Source organism: Diaphorina citri, unplaced genomic scaffold (assembly GCF_000475195.1).
Source record: "Diaphorina citri unplaced genomic scaffold, Diaci psyllid genome assembly version 1.1 scaffold379, whole genome shotgun sequence".
NCBI classification, from domain to species: Eukaryota; Metazoa; Arthropoda; class Insecta; order Hemiptera; family Psyllidae; genus Diaphorina; species Diaphorina citri.
The window spans coordinates 132,776-149,459 of record NW_007377814.1 but is presented as its reverse complement, the minus strand read 5'-3'; the positions used below and the strand labels follow the sequence as shown (position 1 = coordinate 149,459).

The 16,684-nt window shown below is 41.9% G+C and overlaps 1 protein-coding gene and 1 long non-coding RNA gene across 7 annotated transcripts; both read right to left on the bottom strand.

Moving 5' to 3' along the window:
- Positions 1 to 1,776: 1,776 nt before the first annotated feature.
- LOC103508237 (alpha-tocopherol transfer protein-like) lies at positions 1,777 to 16,401 on the bottom strand. Of its 6 annotated transcripts, none has more exons than XM_026822881.1 (8): positions 16,243 to 16,341; positions 15,940 to 15,970; positions 14,263 to 14,417; positions 10,944 to 11,100; positions 9,757 to 10,012; positions 5,237 to 5,347; positions 3,104 to 3,212; positions 1,777 to 2,023 (listed from the first exon to the last, which is right to left on the bottom strand). In XM_026822881.1, the coding sequence occupies exons 3-8, from the start codon at positions 14,411 to 14,413 to the stop codon at positions 1,872 to 1,874; spliced, it is 936 nt and encodes a 311-aa protein (XP_026678682.1). In that variant the 5' UTR covers positions 14,414 to 14,417; positions 15,940 to 15,970; positions 16,243 to 16,341; the 3' UTR covers positions 1,777 to 1,871. The 6 variants fall into 6 exon arrangements, with proteins under 6 accessions (XP_026678682.1, XP_026678681.1, XP_026678683.1 ...); XM_026822880.1 differs by having other exon boundaries at positions 15,940 to 16,075; positions 16,243 to 16,338; XM_026822882.1 differs by lacking the exon at positions 15,940 to 15,970 and having other exon boundaries at positions 16,267 to 16,401.
- On the bottom strand, positions 11,475 to 13,575 carry LOC113467005. The gene is made up of 2 exons (XR_003391234.1): positions 13,323 to 13,575; positions 11,475 to 11,588 (listed from the first exon to the last, which is right to left on the bottom strand). It is a non-coding gene; the product is annotated as an uncharacterized LOC113467005 (long non-coding RNA).
- Positions 16,402 to 16,684: the final 283 nt, after the last annotated feature.

Below are 16,684 nucleotides of genomic sequence, written 5' to 3'. Positions count from 1 at the left end.
CCAATAGATAAATTAAATAATAAAATAAAAATAAAGATGAGTGTTCCACCGCCGTTTTTATCACTGAAGTCTCCTCCTACCTTCCCTCTTTCTCTTCCTTTTCCCCTCTCCCCCCTCTCTCTCCCCCTCCCTTATCAGTTCAAAGGGATATAATGAGGCCAACTGTCGTATCCTCAGGGAATAGGCAGGAGGGGGGAGAGAGAGGAGAAGAAATAGGAGGGAGAGAGGAGAAGAAATAGGAGGGAGAGAGGGGAGGGAGGGGAGGAGAAGAAATATGAAGGGAGGGGCAATTTATTCTGGAAAATTGAACACGGTACGCGCTCTAGCGTAAGTCTGTCACAACATCTTATATTATAAGAACAAGATCCATTCACAGTTCACAGTTCATAGTTCCACACTGATCGCTCTATCTCAAGAATCACAAGACCTAGAAAGGCTGAAATTTGGTAGGAATATTCCTTTTATGGTCTAGGTGTGCAATAAGAAAGGATTTTGCGAAAATCTAAACCGATCATGAGATATGATCAATAAAATTTTTGATTGCACTACGCTAAATTTTATGACTTGACTAGGACTCGAACCACCAACCTCCAGATCCGAAGTCCACGGCGCTAACCACCACACCACTGAGGTTGGTGGGATTATCTAATATTTCTCTTCTCGCCAGATATCAATGAGTGTGCTCAGAACCCCGGCATCTGTACTAACGGAGCGTGTGAGAACCTCATGGGGACTTACCGATGTATATGTAATCCTGGCTATGAGGGGGATCCTACCGGTAAATTATGCAGTGACCAGAATGAGTGCCTGATGGACGTGATGATCTGCTCCGGGGGTACTTGCAAGAACACGCCTGGTAGCTTTCAGGTGAGAGAGAGAGAGAGAGAGAAAGAGAGAGAGAGAGTCTTGTTAGGAAGAACTTGATGGTCTTTAACTAGACCCCGGCGGGCGTACTCGGTGCAACAAAAATATTGCTACATCTGTTTTTTTTCTTGGGTTTGATATAGATTGAACTGCAACAACGGATGTCTTATCGTCCCAAAATGGCAGAGGGGTTTTTTTTTTTTTTAAGAGGTTTGACAGGGGGAACTGTAACTGCTATGGTCTTATCGTCCCGAATTCGAAGAGAGAAGGAAGACAGGATAGGAGAAAGCCAGCCGTTCCGAGAACGAACATTATCCCATCAGGATAAAATCCGCCCCGAGCGGGAATCGAACCCGCGGCCTAGCGCTTACAAGGCAGACGCGCTACCAACTAAGCTAACTAGGCTGGCTGTGCGCTTTTTTGAGCACATAAATTTTGAGACGTTTTTGTTCGAAAGAGGAAAAGCAGTAGAGATGCTACAATATTGGAAATGAAAAACTCTCATTGGATTTTGCTGATCGTTAAGTACAAAAGGGTTTTGTTTGAACTCTACCTAAGCTATAGGATAAAATCCGCCCCGGGCGGGAATCAAACCCGCGGCCTAGTGCTTACAAGGCAGACGCACTACCAACTAAGCTAACTAGGCTGGCTAAAACTCTGATTGGATTTTGCTGATCGTTAAGTACAAAAGGGTTTTGTTTGAACTCTACCTAAGCTAATATATTCTTGTTTTCAGTCCAATTTCCAAGATTCCAGTCCTATATTAAAGATTTGAGTCCAATTTCAATATAGTTCCAAAAAATTTCGGCATTTCTTTTGGAATTTTCCGTCCAAATCTTGAGATTTCGTCCATTTTCCAAGATTTCTTTTCAATTTTCGAAGATTCCTTTCCAATAAAAATTTCGGCATTTCTTTTGGAATTTTCCGTCCAAATCTTGACATTTCGTCCATTTTCCAAGATTTCTTTTCAATTTTCGAAGATTCCTTTCCAAGATTTGAGTTCAATTTCAATCCAATTCCAGAGATTTCAGATTCTCCTGAATCTTGATCACTTTCTTGTTCTGTTTGTTCAAAGGTCGCTTGGATTCGTCTACACGGAGATATTTCTCGTCCGCCAAATACCAGGGCCGGAATTGTCGGACCGCCTCCTCTGTCTGACCTGAAATCAGACAATAAAGCGAACAAGTTTAGAGAAAAGGCTGAAAAGAGAGGGGAAAAATTGATGAAATTTTGGGCACGAGTGGGCTCTTTTCCCTATTAATCTTGTCACGTCACACCATCGCCATAACGCTCGAACAATTTGTCTCATTTTCATGAAAGATGGCAAAAAATGCAAATGCAAACATGTTAACCGAAGGAAGATTGCGCATTAATGGTGTGTCCAAACATAATCGACTGACCGTCGCTTCGCGTCGATCGATATCGATCGACGAGGTGAATCTATGTTGTCGAGGCAGTGTGGACGGTTCAGTCGACATCGATCGGCGGCCGGTCGACTATGTGTGAACACAGCTTTAGATTTTGAACTTGTTTAGCCCTATGGGAGACATGTAAGGGCTCTTTTCCCAAGTAATCACTACAGTTCACTGCACTTCTATTAGTTGACAAAACGAAGTGAAGGTCTAGGACGTCTAGGTTTTAACTCGACCGTTTTGCATTTCGTTTTTGGATGTTTGTTTGAGTATTTGTTCCGCTCCAACTCGTGATTGCCTGCTCCGATTTTGATGAAATTTGGCATACTTCTTACTAACATCAATGTACGTCGATCCCTGAAATTTGGTGTCCCAGGTCCAATTTTGGTCCCAACTTTTGATTAAGCCAATAGATAAATTACCGTATTTCTGACCTTTTTTTTAAAAAAAAAAAATAATAAAAATAAAGATGAGTGTTCCACCGCCGTTTTTATTTCGTAGCAATGGAACAACTGCTACATTAGACGCTTGTGGCCTGTGTCGTAGCATGCCCATCCCGTAGTATGCCTCTCATCAGATGGGCGAGAAGAGACACAATACTTCCCATTTAGGTGCTGGGTCAACACGAGAACACCAGAAAGTAACCCGTTGAAATGTTTGCAATCGAAAAACGAGTACAAATTTTTGTCGATGGTGGGATTCGAACCCGGGACCTTCTGCATAGTTGAAATGTTTGCAATCGAAAAACGAGTACAAATTTTTGTCGATGGTGGGATTCGAACCCGGGACCTTCTGCATGGCAAGCAGAAGGACCCTTGTTTACTTACTTGAGAGTTCGCTAACCGGTTTGCCCTGACCTCCATACTCTGGAGGTAGAATACTCAGAGGAAACTTCTGCAAACAGAGGGCATTCTTGTCTTTCGTGTACAGTTTGATCTGAAATCAAGAAAAAATTCTAAATTACTAAATGTACAATACTTTCTCATGAACTCAAATTCTTTGTGGTAAAGCAGAGCTTTTTCACATTTTTGGCCCAAAAACTACTTAGACTTTCTAGGAGAGAAATAAAAATACATTATTAAAAAAAGAAAAGGGAAGGAGGGGGAGAGGAGAGAGAGGAAGGGAAGGAAGGAGGAAGGAGAGAGAAAGAGAGGGGAAACATTTGCTGACTGGTTGTTATGTATCTCCAGGAGAAATTCTTTTTCACTTTTCTTTCTTTTTTCTCTCTCTCAGACAAGGAAATATTTAAGAATCTGACTGAAGAAATAAAACACGTCCATATCACTTCCATACCTAATGCTTGCAAGAGTTTTCTAGTTCTCCCAGGGGAATAATCTCCTTCTAGTCCACCAGTTGAAACGATAGGGAATCCAATGATTGCCACAATAGGTATTCAAGTTTTTCTTGAAGTCGTGGCCGACAAAACAAACAGGTCAATGGAATGATTAATCGAAAAAAAAAAAAAAAAAAAAATATTGATCCGATAAAACGTTCTAGATCTAGATTCTAGAATAATGAATGAAAAACATGAAAACGGGTCGTCAACTAACAGAAATTTTCAGACAATTTGTGTCCACAATCGCAGCAGGCAGTAGGCACTAGGCAATACTAGGCATCTACCTGGATAAATAGGAAATTAAATGTTTCATCTTAAAGGGAGATGACACTAAAGGTATACACATAGGTATGAACAATATCTCTAGGATTCCTAGCACACGTGTGATGTCATCATGACAAGATGGATTAGAAACTGACAGGTTCATGCAGGTACAAGACCACACATTCAACAAAGATTAGACAACCCTAATCTCATTGTCAACAAACATGGACAAGAAAATCCACAAATTTATGCCATCATAAAAAGAAAAGGGGGAAACTGAAAGAGATTACCACAAGGCTCAACGCTATTCCCTCAAAGAAAACTCAGGATACATTTAAACAAGAAGTCTTCAGAAATAATTTTGAAAGACAAAATCCCTCGGGATGACACTTTTTTTATATTTTCCCATTATAGGTTCAAAAATATCCCACAAACACAAATCTAATAATCCTATGTTTATGGAATTTTAACCCCTCTTACCATCTCTTGTCTTGGTTCATTGCTAGTTTCCCTTCGTTTCAGATGATGTGTGTGTGTATTGCATCCCCCCAGCTACTGCCACTTTTGAATCATAATATTTCAAAACAGAAAACCCAAAAATTGATCCTCTAATCTCATGTCTTCTTTCTATTAACCTTTCTCAAAAAACATTGCCCTGATACCAATGGGAGTAGGAAATATCCAAATATCTTATCTTATATTCCTCCCTATAGTAATTCCCGAGTAAAGGCCTAGACACACCAAAAAACCGCTGAGTATTACAACCCATGTTTATATGAGAGCTGACACACCAAAACCGCTGAGGTTTCCCGCACGGCGACCGCTGCGGTTTCCGAGACCTAACCTCAAACTTCGATTTCTTCAAAGGCAATCAAGCCAGAAATGCCGTGCGGTTTTGCGTTCTTTTTTGTTTGTTTACATTTTTTGTTCCATAGAGGAAAAGCATTTCTTTGGGTATCCCGGGACTTTTCAAATTTGTTGAAAGTTGGAAAGTTTCCAAGACTCTATGTTCATCAAGCCCCAGCTGAATTGGTATGCATCCACTAGGAATTGGTCCATAGTATTAATTATTATCAAAATTTCAAGGGATAAAGAAAATACAAATTTTCGACTTTTGAAAAAATTTGAAAAGACGCGGTTGAATTTCTTGGTAGTAGTCCAAAGAAGAATAAAAAATAACTCCTGCCGCTAGCGGCGAAATTCATCGCAAGAAAAAAATCGCTTGGTTGCCGCGCGGCAGCCGCAAAATAAAAACCGTGCGGTTTTGGTGTGTCTAGGCCTTAAAGCCTAGGAGTGCTGGAGTTGACCAGTTGACCATGACGAAATGGCTTAAAACTAAATACATATAATAAAAACTTACTCTCTCATAAACAATGGGCGGTGTGAGAGCTTTGATGAGGAATACCAGTTTCTCCACAAACACATTCACGTTGATGATGTTGATTTCCACTATGGAGACGTTGGCTCCGTCCTGAGGATCAGAATCAAAGATATTATTGGTGGACGGAACACCAGCGCATCGAAACCAATGTTAACTAGCCTTCTTGGGAATATTCTATTCTATTTTTTTACGGGCCTGAATGTTAACTAGCCTTCTTGAGAATATTCTATTCTATTATGGGCCTGAATGTTAACTAGCCTTCTTGAGAATATTCTATTCTATTATGGGCCTGAATGTTAACTAGCCTTCTTGGGAATATTCTATTGGTTCTATTATGGGCCTGAATGTTGAGCAAGTTTGGAAACCCCTGCCACAAAGTAGGAGAACACCACCTGTTTGAGGAAGGACGGTGTAATGGCCGTCATATGGCCCAGACCAAATCCAGTAGTGTCCATGAGTAGCTTATACCCCTCCTTGGTGAACCCAATATCACCAGAAAGTAGGAGAACAGTTGTTTGAGGAACAAGTTACATGTGCCACACACTCACCAGAAAGTAGGAGAACACCTGTTTGAGGAACAAGTTACATGTGCCACACACTCACCAGAAAGTAGGAGAACACCTGTTTGAGGAAGGACGGTGTAATGGCCGTCATATGGTCCAGACCAAATCCAGTAGTCCTTAGCAGTTTCAGTTCCCTCTCTTAAAAAAAGGCCCATCACCAGCCTAGGTAGCTTAGTTGGTAGCGCATCTGTCTTTTTAGCGCATCTGTCTTGTTAGCGCTAGGCCGCGGGTTCCGGTTCCCGCCCGGGACGAATAATGTTGGTTCTCAGTTTCTCCTGTCCTGTCCCTTCTCTCTTCCATTTCGGGACTTGAGAAAAAAAAAAAAAAGAAAAGAAAACCGTCATAATGAACTTGGTGAGGTTTGATGGAAGGAACGGTAACGGAGAGAACGAAGATCTTGTCGTCCTGAGAGAAGTAAGACAGCCTTTCCGATAGTAGAAAGCCAACCGTTCCGAGATCAAACATCATCTGTTTGGGAAAAAAATTCGGCCTGGGCGGGAATCGAACCCGTAAGCAAGCGGTTGCAAGACAGGCGCTCCAACAAACCAAGCGCACTACCTTCCAAGCAAACCAGGCTGGCTATGGCTAATGCTACTAAATTGAAATTGCTTGAGGCAATTTTATTGTTAAAAAAAAAAAAAGTACCAAGTAACCGACCCAGAAATAATCAATCCAAAACTGGTTCAGGCCAGCCTAGTTAGCTTAGTTGGTAGTGCGTTTGCCTTGTAAGCGCTAGGCCGCGGGTTCGATTCCCGCAGCCAAGTTCTGCACTACTTACGCCAGAGTCATGGCATCTTTGATTCCCTTGCTGAGAGGATCCCGGTCCGCGAAGATGTTCCTGTAGTAAGTTCGAAACGTGTAGTGGTTCTCTATGTAGGTCTGAGCCAGCTCGATGTTGAAATTACTGAGCAGTAGAAACAGAGCGGCTGTGTGAGCTGAAAATTAGGGAAAACGGAGACAAGGGGTGGATTTCACCAATATTTTTTCAGTCCCTATAACTATAAGGTACAAGGCATGTTAAGTCTGGCTGGGGGGACGTTCGACAGAGAGTAGACAAGCCTGAAATTCCCCTTGCTAAATATTTAGTAAAGCTTGAATGTGCCAGCCTAGTTAGCTTAGTTGGTAGTGCGTCTGCCTTGTAAGCGCTAGGCCTCGGGTTCGATTCCCGCCCGGGGTGGAGGCTATTTTACTGAGTAGATTAGACTGATCAGGTAAAAAGACGTCTTCGTCTTTCTCCACAGCGCAGAGCGTTCTTGAGTATCCACGGTTTTCATCGAATACTGAACTACCCAAAGTGTATTTTCCTTTTGGGAAACTGACCCTTGAATATTGACCACTGCTCCACTCAGTTTGCATTGAATAGGCTCGTTTTGAACCGCAGTCAACCATCGTGAGGACTTGTGCTTAGTCTTTAAAAACAGAGAGAACCCTTTGAAGAACTGCCAGCTAGCTAGGCTGCTTAGGGTTAGCTGTTATCCTCCCTGTTTATAGTCCCACAGCCAGACGCTAGTCTACTCTCTGTTTAACGTCCCCTAGTCAAAATTTTCAGATGGTGCGTCAGGCCAAGTTCTCTGGTTAGGGTTAGCTGTTATCCTCCCTGTTTATAGTCCCACAGCCAGACGCTAGTCTACTCTCTGTTTAACGTCCCCTAGTCAAAATCTTCAGATGGTGCGTCAGGCAAAGTTCAGCACTACTTACGCCAGAGTCATGGCATCTTTGATTCCCTTGCTGAGAGGATCCCGGTCCGCGAAGATGTTCCTGTAGTAAGTTCGAAACGTGTAGTGGTTCTCTATGTAGGTCTGAGCCAGCTCGATGTTGAAATTACTGAGCAGTAGAAACAGAGCGGCTGTGTGAGCTGAAAATTAGGGAAAACGGAGACAAGGGGTGGATTTCACCAATATTTTTTCAGTCCCTATAACTATAAGGTACAAGGCATGTTAAGTCTGGCTGGGGGGACGTTCGACAGAGAGTAGACAAGCCTGAAATTCCCCTTGCTAAATATTTAGTAAAGCTTGAATGTGCCAGCCTAGTTAGCTTAGTTGGTAGTGCGTCTGCCTTGTAAGCGCTAGGCCTCGGGTTCGATTCCCGCCCGGGGTGGACTTTATCCTGATGGGATAATGTTCGTTCTCGGAATGGCTGGCTTTCTCCTATCCTGTCTTCCTTCTCTCTTCGATTTCGGGACGATAAGACCATAGCAGTTACAGTTCCCTCTGTCAAACCTCTTTTAAAAAAAAGCTTGAATGCAAAGAGATTCCACTCGTAAAAGTTTGTAGCCAAACCAAAGGTCAGCCCCAAAGCGATCACCCTAGGGCTGATTGAGGGCTGATGGAAAACGCCGACCAAGTCTGTACACGGGAAAAGGCGAAGAATCCTGTCTTCCTTCTCTCTTCGATTTCGGGACGATAAGACCATAGCAGTTACAGTTCCCTCTGTCAAACCTCTTTAAAAAAAAGCTTGAATGCAAAGAGATTCCACTCGTAAAAGTTTGTAGCCAAACCAAAGGTTAGCCCCAAAGCGATCACCCTAGGGCTGATTGAGGGCTGATGAAAAACGCCGACCAAGTCTGTACACGGGAAAAGGCGAAAGAAGAGGAGGGCTCAACAGGGCTCTCAAGCTAACGGGCTGTTAGAGGCTAAAAAGTAGATTGGTGAAACCTTTCCTTTCGGAATTTCCCCTCTTCTGAACCTCGTTTCCCCTCTTTTCTATAGGCGCCATCACGTCAAGAGACGGCAAGCGAACTTCAGGAGGATAAAATTCCATACCTCGGCTGGGATTGAACCCACGCCCTCCTGTTTACCAGGCGAGCGTCTTGACCACTACACCACCGAGGAAAAGCAGTCCAATATTGTAGCATAATATTGGAAATGAAAAACTTTCATTGAATTTTGCTGATCGTTAAGTACAAAAGGGTTTTGTTTGAACTCTACCTAAGTTATATTCTTGTTTTCAGTCCAATTTCCAAGATTCCAGTCCTATATTAAAGATTTGAGTCCAATTTCAATATAGTTCCAAAAAATTTCGGCATTTCTTTTGGAATTTTCCGTCCAAATCTTGACATTTCGTCCATTTTCCAAGATTTCTTTTCAATTTTCGAAGATTTCGTAATTTCGTTCCAATATTTGAGTTCAATTTCAATCCAATTCCAGAGATTTCAGATTCTCCTGAATCTTGATCACTTTCTTGTTTTGTTTGTTCAAAGGTCGCTTGGATTCGTCTACACGGAGATATTTCTCGTCCGCCAAATACCAGGGCCGGAATTGTCGGACCGCCTCCTCTGTCTGACCTGAAATCAGGCAATAAAGCGAACAAGTTTAGAGAAAAGGCTGAAAAGAGAGGGGAACAAGCAGGGTCCGTCCCTCCGTGAATTTTTTAGCCCGTATTTTTTTCGATCGTGATTAGAGAAAATCAGTACTCCAGAAAGTAGGAGAACACCTGTTTGAGGAAGGACGGTGTAATGGCCGTCATATGGCCCAGACCAAATCCTGTGGCGTCCATGAGTAGTTTATACCCCTCTTTGGTGAACCCAATATCACCAGAAAGTAGGAGAACACTTGTTTGAGGAACAAGTTATATGTGCCACACACTCACCAGAAAGTAGGAGAACACCTGTTTGAGGAAGGACGGTGTAATGGCCGTCATATGGCCCAGACCAAATCCTGTGGCGTCCATGAGTAGCTTATACCCCTCTTTGGTGAACCCATTATTACCAGAAAGTAGGAGAACACTTGTTTGAGGAACAAGTCATATGTGCCACACACTCACCAGAAAGTAGGAGAACACCTGTTTGAGGAAGGACGGTGTAATGGCCGTCATATGGCCCAGACCAAATCCTGTGGCGTCCATGAGTAGCTTATACCCCTCTTTGGTGAACCCATTATCACCAGAAAGTAGGAGAACACTTGTTTGAGGAACAAGTTACATGTGCCACACACTCACCAGAAAGTAGGAGAACACCTGTTTGAGGAAGGACGGTGTAATGGCCGTCATATGGCCCAGACCAAATCCTGTGGCGTCCATGAGTAGCTTATACCCCTCTTTGGTGAACCCATTATCCAGGACATCCTTCTCTAGTATCATGTAGCTTAGCTTGGAGAATTCCTTAGGGTTGAACTTGGAGGATTCGAAGATCTTCAGGTTGGCTAGCATAACTCGGCATTGACTGTGACACAGGCCCTCCAGAAGTGTGAGGTTGCTGAAACGGAGGAGGTTGAATTCTTTGACCAAGTCAAGACACTTTATTTTTTTTTGGGGAATCTGATAGCCTTTGCACAACTCTGTGGGGTATGCCCAGCCCAGCCACACACGTCAGATCTACCCCGAGAATGGAGGTAAGCATCAGTGGCGATTTAATCTAATAATGGGCCTTATTCAAACCTCCAAGGTCCTCATCGAGGCTATTTTAGAACTTGGAGGATTCGAAGATCTTCAGGTTGGCTAGCATAACTCGGCATTGACCGTGACACAGGCCCTCCAGAAGTGTGAGGTTGCTGGAACGGAGGAGGTTGAATTCTTTGTTGAAAACCAAGGAGGTTGAAAACCAAGTCAAGAAACTTTATTTTTTGGGGAATCTGACAATCTGATAGCCTTTGCATTTGCACAACTCTGTGGGCTATGCCCAGTCCAGCCACACACGTCAGATCTACCCCGGGAATGGAGGTAAGCATCAGTGGCGATTTAATCTAATAATGGGCCTTATTCAAACCTCCAAGGTCCTCATCGAGGCCATTTTCCTGAGTAGATTAGACTGATCAGGTAAAAAGACGTCTTCGTCTTTCTCCACAGCGCAGAGCGTTCTTGAGTATCCACGGTTTTCATCGAATACTGAACTACCCAAAGTGTATTTTCCTTTTGGGAAACTGACCCTTGAATATTGACCACTGCTCCACTCAGTTTGCATTGAATAGGCTCGTTTTGAACCGCAGTCAACCATCGTGAGGACTTGTGCTTAGTCTTTAAAAACAGAGAGAACCCTTTGAAGAACTGCCAGCTAGCTAGGCTGCTAAGGGTTAGCTGTTATCCTCCCTGTTTATAGTCCCACAGCCAGACGCTAGTCTACTCTCTGTTTAACGTCCCCTAGTCAAAATTTTCAGATGGTGCGTCAGGCCAAGTTCTGCACTACTTACGCCAGAGTCATGGCATCTTTGATTCCCTTGCTGAGAGGATCCCGGTCCGCGAAGATGTTCCTGTAGTAAGTTCGAAACGTGTAGTGGTTCTCTATGTAGGTCTGAGCCAGCTCGATGTTGAAATTACTGAGCAGTAGAAACAGAGCGGCTGTGTGAGCTGAAAATTAGGGAAAACGGAGACAAGGGGTGGATTTCACCAATATTTTTTTTTTTTTGTTTTTTTTTTTTTTTTTTTTTTTTTTTTTTTTTTAAAGATGAGTGTTTCCCCCCCGTTTTTTTTTCGTAGCGATGAAACAACTGCTACATTGGACGCTTGTGGCCTGTGTCGTAGCATGCCCATCCCGTAGTATGCCTCTCATCAGATGGGCGAGAAGAGACACAATACTTCCCATTTAGGTGCTGGGTCAACACGAGAACACCAGAAAGTAACCCGTTGAAATGTTTGCAATCGAAAAACGAGTACAAATTTTTGTCGATGGTGGGATTCGAACCCGGGACCTTCTGCATAGCAAGCAGAAGGACCCTTGTTTACTTACTTGAGAGTTCGCTAACCGGTTTGCCCTGACCTCCATACTCTGGTGGTAGAATACTCAGAGGAAACTTCTGCAAACAGAGGGCATTCTTGTCTTTCGTGTACAGTTTGATCTGAAATCAAGAAAAAATTCTAAATTACTAAATGTCAGCCTAGTTAGCTTAGTTGGTATACCAACAAACAGAGGGCATTCTTGTCTTTCGTGTACAGTTTGATCTGAAATCAAGAAAAAATTCTAAATTACTAAATGTACAATACTTTCTCATTAACTCAAATTCTTTGTGGTAAAAAATTTCTAAATTACTAAATGTACAATACTTTCTCATGAACTCAAATTCTTTGTGGTAAAGCAGAGCTTTTTCACAACTTTTGTGGATATCACAACATTACTAAGTGCCTCCTTTGCAATCAATTACCTTATTTCAATAATCTTTTTACTCTGGTAATGCCGCCACTGGTCGCTACTCGATTAAAGTAGCTACTCAGTTGTCCTCACGAGGCTGAGTGTCTCCTTCTTGCAAGCCTAGTGTGATACCCACTCGGAGGTTGCTATAATAGGTACTTTCTCATTATTAACATAGCACAGAACTTCACTATTCTTATTCAGTTGGGAGACATTTTCGGAATTTCCCCTCTTCTGAACCTCGTTTCCCCTCTTTTCTATAGGCGCCATCACGTCAAGAGACGGCAAGCGAACTTCAGAAGAGGGGAAATTCTCTCTTCTCTTTCGGGGCGATAAAGGTGCAATTTGTCTACACATAGTCGACGACCGTCTATCGATGCGAATTCATTGTGAATCGATGTCGATGGCCGGTCCACTATGTTTGGACACACCTCCCTATAGCCACCGCTGAATTCCTTGAATTGCCAACTGCATTGCTGGGTTGATGTGAGGAAGGAGAGGAGTCTGCTACTACAACAACATTCTTATTCAGATGGAAAGTAAACAAGTCCCAAGTAGCTAAGTACCTATCCCATAATTAAAGTTTTAGTTTTCCATAGCCTAGGTTGTATAGTTAGCTTGCATCTCCTGTCCTGTAAGAGCTGGCTAACTCCTGAGTATCCTGTCTTTCTTCCCTTCGATTTCGGGACGATAAGACCTTAGCAGTTACAGCGCCCTCTATCAAACTTGAGAAAAAAATAAAATGGGAAATTTTAGTGCGTTAAGCATAAAATTCTCGTCATAAATGTGGCTCTCCGCTTAATGCACTATACTAAAAATTGTATGACCTGACTTGGACTTGAACCACCAACCTCCACATTCAAAGTCCACCGTACTAGCCACTTAGAGCCGTATAAGCTTAACCTTTAGGACTGTTTGCCCCTACATACGAGACCTTGTTTAGACTGCTGGGGTAAAGGGACTTTTCAGTCCTATTCGGGCAGGATAAACAAGGTATATCTATTTTATTCTATGTTCTGAACTGGTCTGGAGCAGTCGTATTTTCCTTTCGGAATTTCCCCTCTTCAGAAGCTATTTTCGGTTTTCGGTTGATGGCACAAAATTGGAATCAGTTCTGTTTTCTCAAATTCTTTGTGGTAAAGCAGAGCTTTTTCACAACTTTTGTGGATATCACAACATTACTAAGTGCCTCCTTTGCAATCAATTACCATATGTCAATAATCTTTTTACACTGGTATATGCCGCCACTGGTCGCTACTCGATTAAAGTAGCTACTCAGTTGAGCTCACGAGGCTGAGTGCCTCCTTCGTGCAAGCCTAGTGTGATACCCACTCGGAGGTTGCTATAATAGGTACTTTCTCACTATTATCTAACATAGCATAGAACTTCACCATTCTTATTCAGTTGGGAGACATGTAGCCAAAGTCCCCATGACACACCTCACCTATTCAATTGTCCTGGAAGACCTACAACACTCACGGTCATTGATCTCTGGCAAAACCCTATAGCCACCGCTGAATTCCTTGAATTGCCAACTGCATTGCCGGGTTGATGTGAGGAAGGAGAGGAGTCTGCTACTACTACAACATTCTTATTCAGATGGAAAGTAAAAAAGTCCCAAGTAGCTAAGTACCTATCCCAAAATTAAAGTTTTCCATAGCCTAGGTGGTATAGTTAGCTTGCATCTCCTGTCCTGGTAAGAGGCAAAACCCTATAGCCACCGCTGAATTCCTTGAATTGCCAACTGCATTGCTGGGTTGATGTGAGGAAGGAGAGGAGTCTGCTACTACAGCAACATTCTTATTCAGATGGAAAGTAAAAAAGTCCCAAGTAGCTAAGTACCTATCCCATAATTAAAGTTTTAGTTTTCCATAGCCTAGTTTGTATAGTTAGCTTGCATCTCCTGTCCTGGTAAGAGCTGGCTAACTCCTGAGTATCCTGTCTTTCTTCCCTTCGATTTCGGGACGATAAGACCTTAGCAGTTACAGCGCCCTCTGCCAAACTTGAGAAAAAAATTAAATGGGAATTTTTAGTGCGCTCTCTCTCTCTCTCTCTCTCTCTCTCTCTCTCTCTCTCTCTCTTTCTCTCTCTCTCTTTCTTTCTCTCTCTCTCTCTCTTTCTCTCTCTCTCTATCTCTCTCTCTCTCTTTCTCTCTCTCTCTTTCTTTCTCTCTCTCTCTCTTTCTCTCTCTCTCTATCTCTCCTTAATGCACTATACTAAAAATTGTATGACCTGACTTGGACTTGAACCACCAACCTCCACATTCAAAGTCCACCGTACTAGCCACTTACACCCGTACCTATAAGCTTAACCTTTAGGACTGTTTGCCCCTACACCTAAGGGTGCCCGCAAAACGAGGAATTCAAGATGATTAATTTACTTACCACTGACCTGGGGCAGATGGGGCTGTTGTCGACACCACTCCAGTACGGTATCAATGTCCTCTTGTTTCAGCTCGGGAAAACGGCGCATTTCCTCCTCAAGCGGCACTTTCCACGCCGTTTGCAGCAGACTCTGGGATATTTCGGCGCTCATTTTTCTGGGGGAAAAACGCGAGGGAGAATTGAGCGTTGCTCTGTTACTTCCTCAGTTTTGAAATCGTAAGCTGTGACCCTTTGTACCCGTGACGAGATGGAGAAGAAAATTCTTACAACTTTTTCCAGCCGTGACGTCCATTTTTTTGTGTCTGATTTTACTTGAATCTCAAGTTGAACTTTAATGAAACAAAATTACCTATTTTAGAGACAAAATTATTTTAGAAAGTGGACACATCGGACTGTTGTTCAAGTTGCAAGCGTTACTCAAGTCTAGGATTGAAGAAAGCTGCTGTGAAACTTATGTTTTAGATAGGTACCTATATGAAACCATAAAAGTGCCGTCTTTGGAAATGAGCGGTTCCCAACATTTTTTTTCTTTTTTTTTAACATTTATTATAGTGTGCAAACATAATTATAAAATGTCATATATACGTACACTGAGAGGGGAAGATTTACACTTTTGGTTTGGTCATTTTAATAAAGTTAAGATTATTAGGGTTCCTAATATTTTGGTATTTACAGCAATCTTTCAGAATGTGCTGAACTGTGAGGTTACATTGGCAAACATTACATTCCGAGGGGTTGTTCTTTTCTCATTAGGTGCACATGGGTAAGATTTGTGTGACCTATGCGGAGGCGAGTGAGGGTGACCTGGTCGCGTCGAGAGAAGGTTTGAGGGGGTTGCCAGGGTTTATTTTCTTCTTTAATTAATCGAAGTTTGTTACCTAGGGTAAGTGTACCATTTATTCGCCCACCTAAAAATCGTACCATTTACCGAAGCGAATACAATAGTCCGTCCACTATACCTTTTATTATTAGTAATAATAAAGGAAGGACGGACTAAAAATAGGACAGCAAGTAAAATAAAATATCCACTAAAATACAAGAAATATACACTAAAATACAATTCACAATGTCATAATATAGGGTAAACTTGATGGAAATTTTCGGAAAATCGGTAGACTATTATTAATTCGCTATAAATACATTCTATTAAGGACTAAATTCCGCTTCAAATGAACCTAAGATCATTATTCCAAAATAATTAGGACCAGAGATATAAGTGTTTTTGTCTGGAAAAACCCTTAGGTGGGCGAATAAATGGTACACTTACACAAGTTACATGTGCCACACACTCACCAGAAAGTAGGAGAACACCTGTTTGAGGAAGGACGGTGTAATGGCCGTCATATGGCCCAGACAAAATCCTGTGATCGAACCAGTGGTATTCCAAAATTGTAGTCATAAAAACAAAAATTAGAAAAATCAAAGTTCCTTCCTAAAAAAAAAAACCCAATCTTCATGCCACGATGACATGATTTTTCGTTTTAAAATGTGTTTAAAATCTTGTATAGGGATCTTATCTATGGCAGGAGAGGTGGTACTGTACAATGTTTCCTTTGCAAGGAGGTCCGCTTTGTCATTACCGTGTATACTTATACCTACATGTGACGGAACCCACATGCCAACATTTTAATTTTCCTGAGAAAGATTATTTCCTAACTGCTTACATTACGTACTTACCAAGCAATACTAGGAGATAGCCCTTGATTTTCTTTGAGAATTTCAGAAGAAGAAAAACAATACAATAATAATAATAAGAAGGTAATCTTTTTTCGACTTTGACTCAGACGAGTTAGACTGAAAAATTATTTATTACCTAGGAAAATTGAAAAACTTACAAAAATATGCAGTAAAACCTCTGGTGACTTTTACCGACCTTATTTTCACAAAATAACAAATTATGTGGCAAATTTTAACAATAAAAAAGGGAATTTAACGAACAATCAAGAGAAAATCTTGCAAATACATATATCAAAAATTTACCCGTCAACGATGAGCTGTCCTTATCAAGCTAATGATTCATTTGCAAATTTTAATGACAAGACAAGAGGGGTAAAAGAAGTTCCTATCGAATTAGCGAAATAATAAGTACTTAGCAGCATTCAATTAGAATCTAATCACTATTGACTCATGAGAACCTAATATCGTGATTCGATAATGTATACTCTAATGTCTCATGAGGGCATGGAAGTAGTTATACCAACAGGGTGAGTTGTAGGTAGTTTATACAGGGTGGCAAAACGTACCGAATTCGGAGGGTTGATTTATTTATTGGGTTTAAATAAAGATTTTCTATGAACAAAGGTCCGGGACGTTCTAAATTTGAGCTATAAGGTAAATAAGAGGAAAGTAAAAATGTGGGTCTAAAAAATGGAAATTTCTTAAGGTGTGAAACCGTGCACTGCCTCGACAACATAGATCCACC

Excerpts from the sequence above, each read along its gene's own strand:
- LOC103508237 (XM_026822882.1), bottom strand. The coding sequence starts at position 14,413 with ATGAGCGCCGAAATATCCCAGAGTCTGCTGCAAACGGCGTGGAAAGTG. Across the intron at positions 11,101-14,262 it reads CCATCTGCCCCAGGTCAGTG|CTCACACAGCCGCTCTGTTT; the intron begins GTAAGTAAATTA and ends CCTAATTTTCAG. Across the intron at positions 10,013-10,943 it reads AAAGATGCCATGACTCTGGC|CAACCTCACACTTCTGGAGG; the intron begins GTAAGTAGTGCA and ends CCTCCGTTTCAG.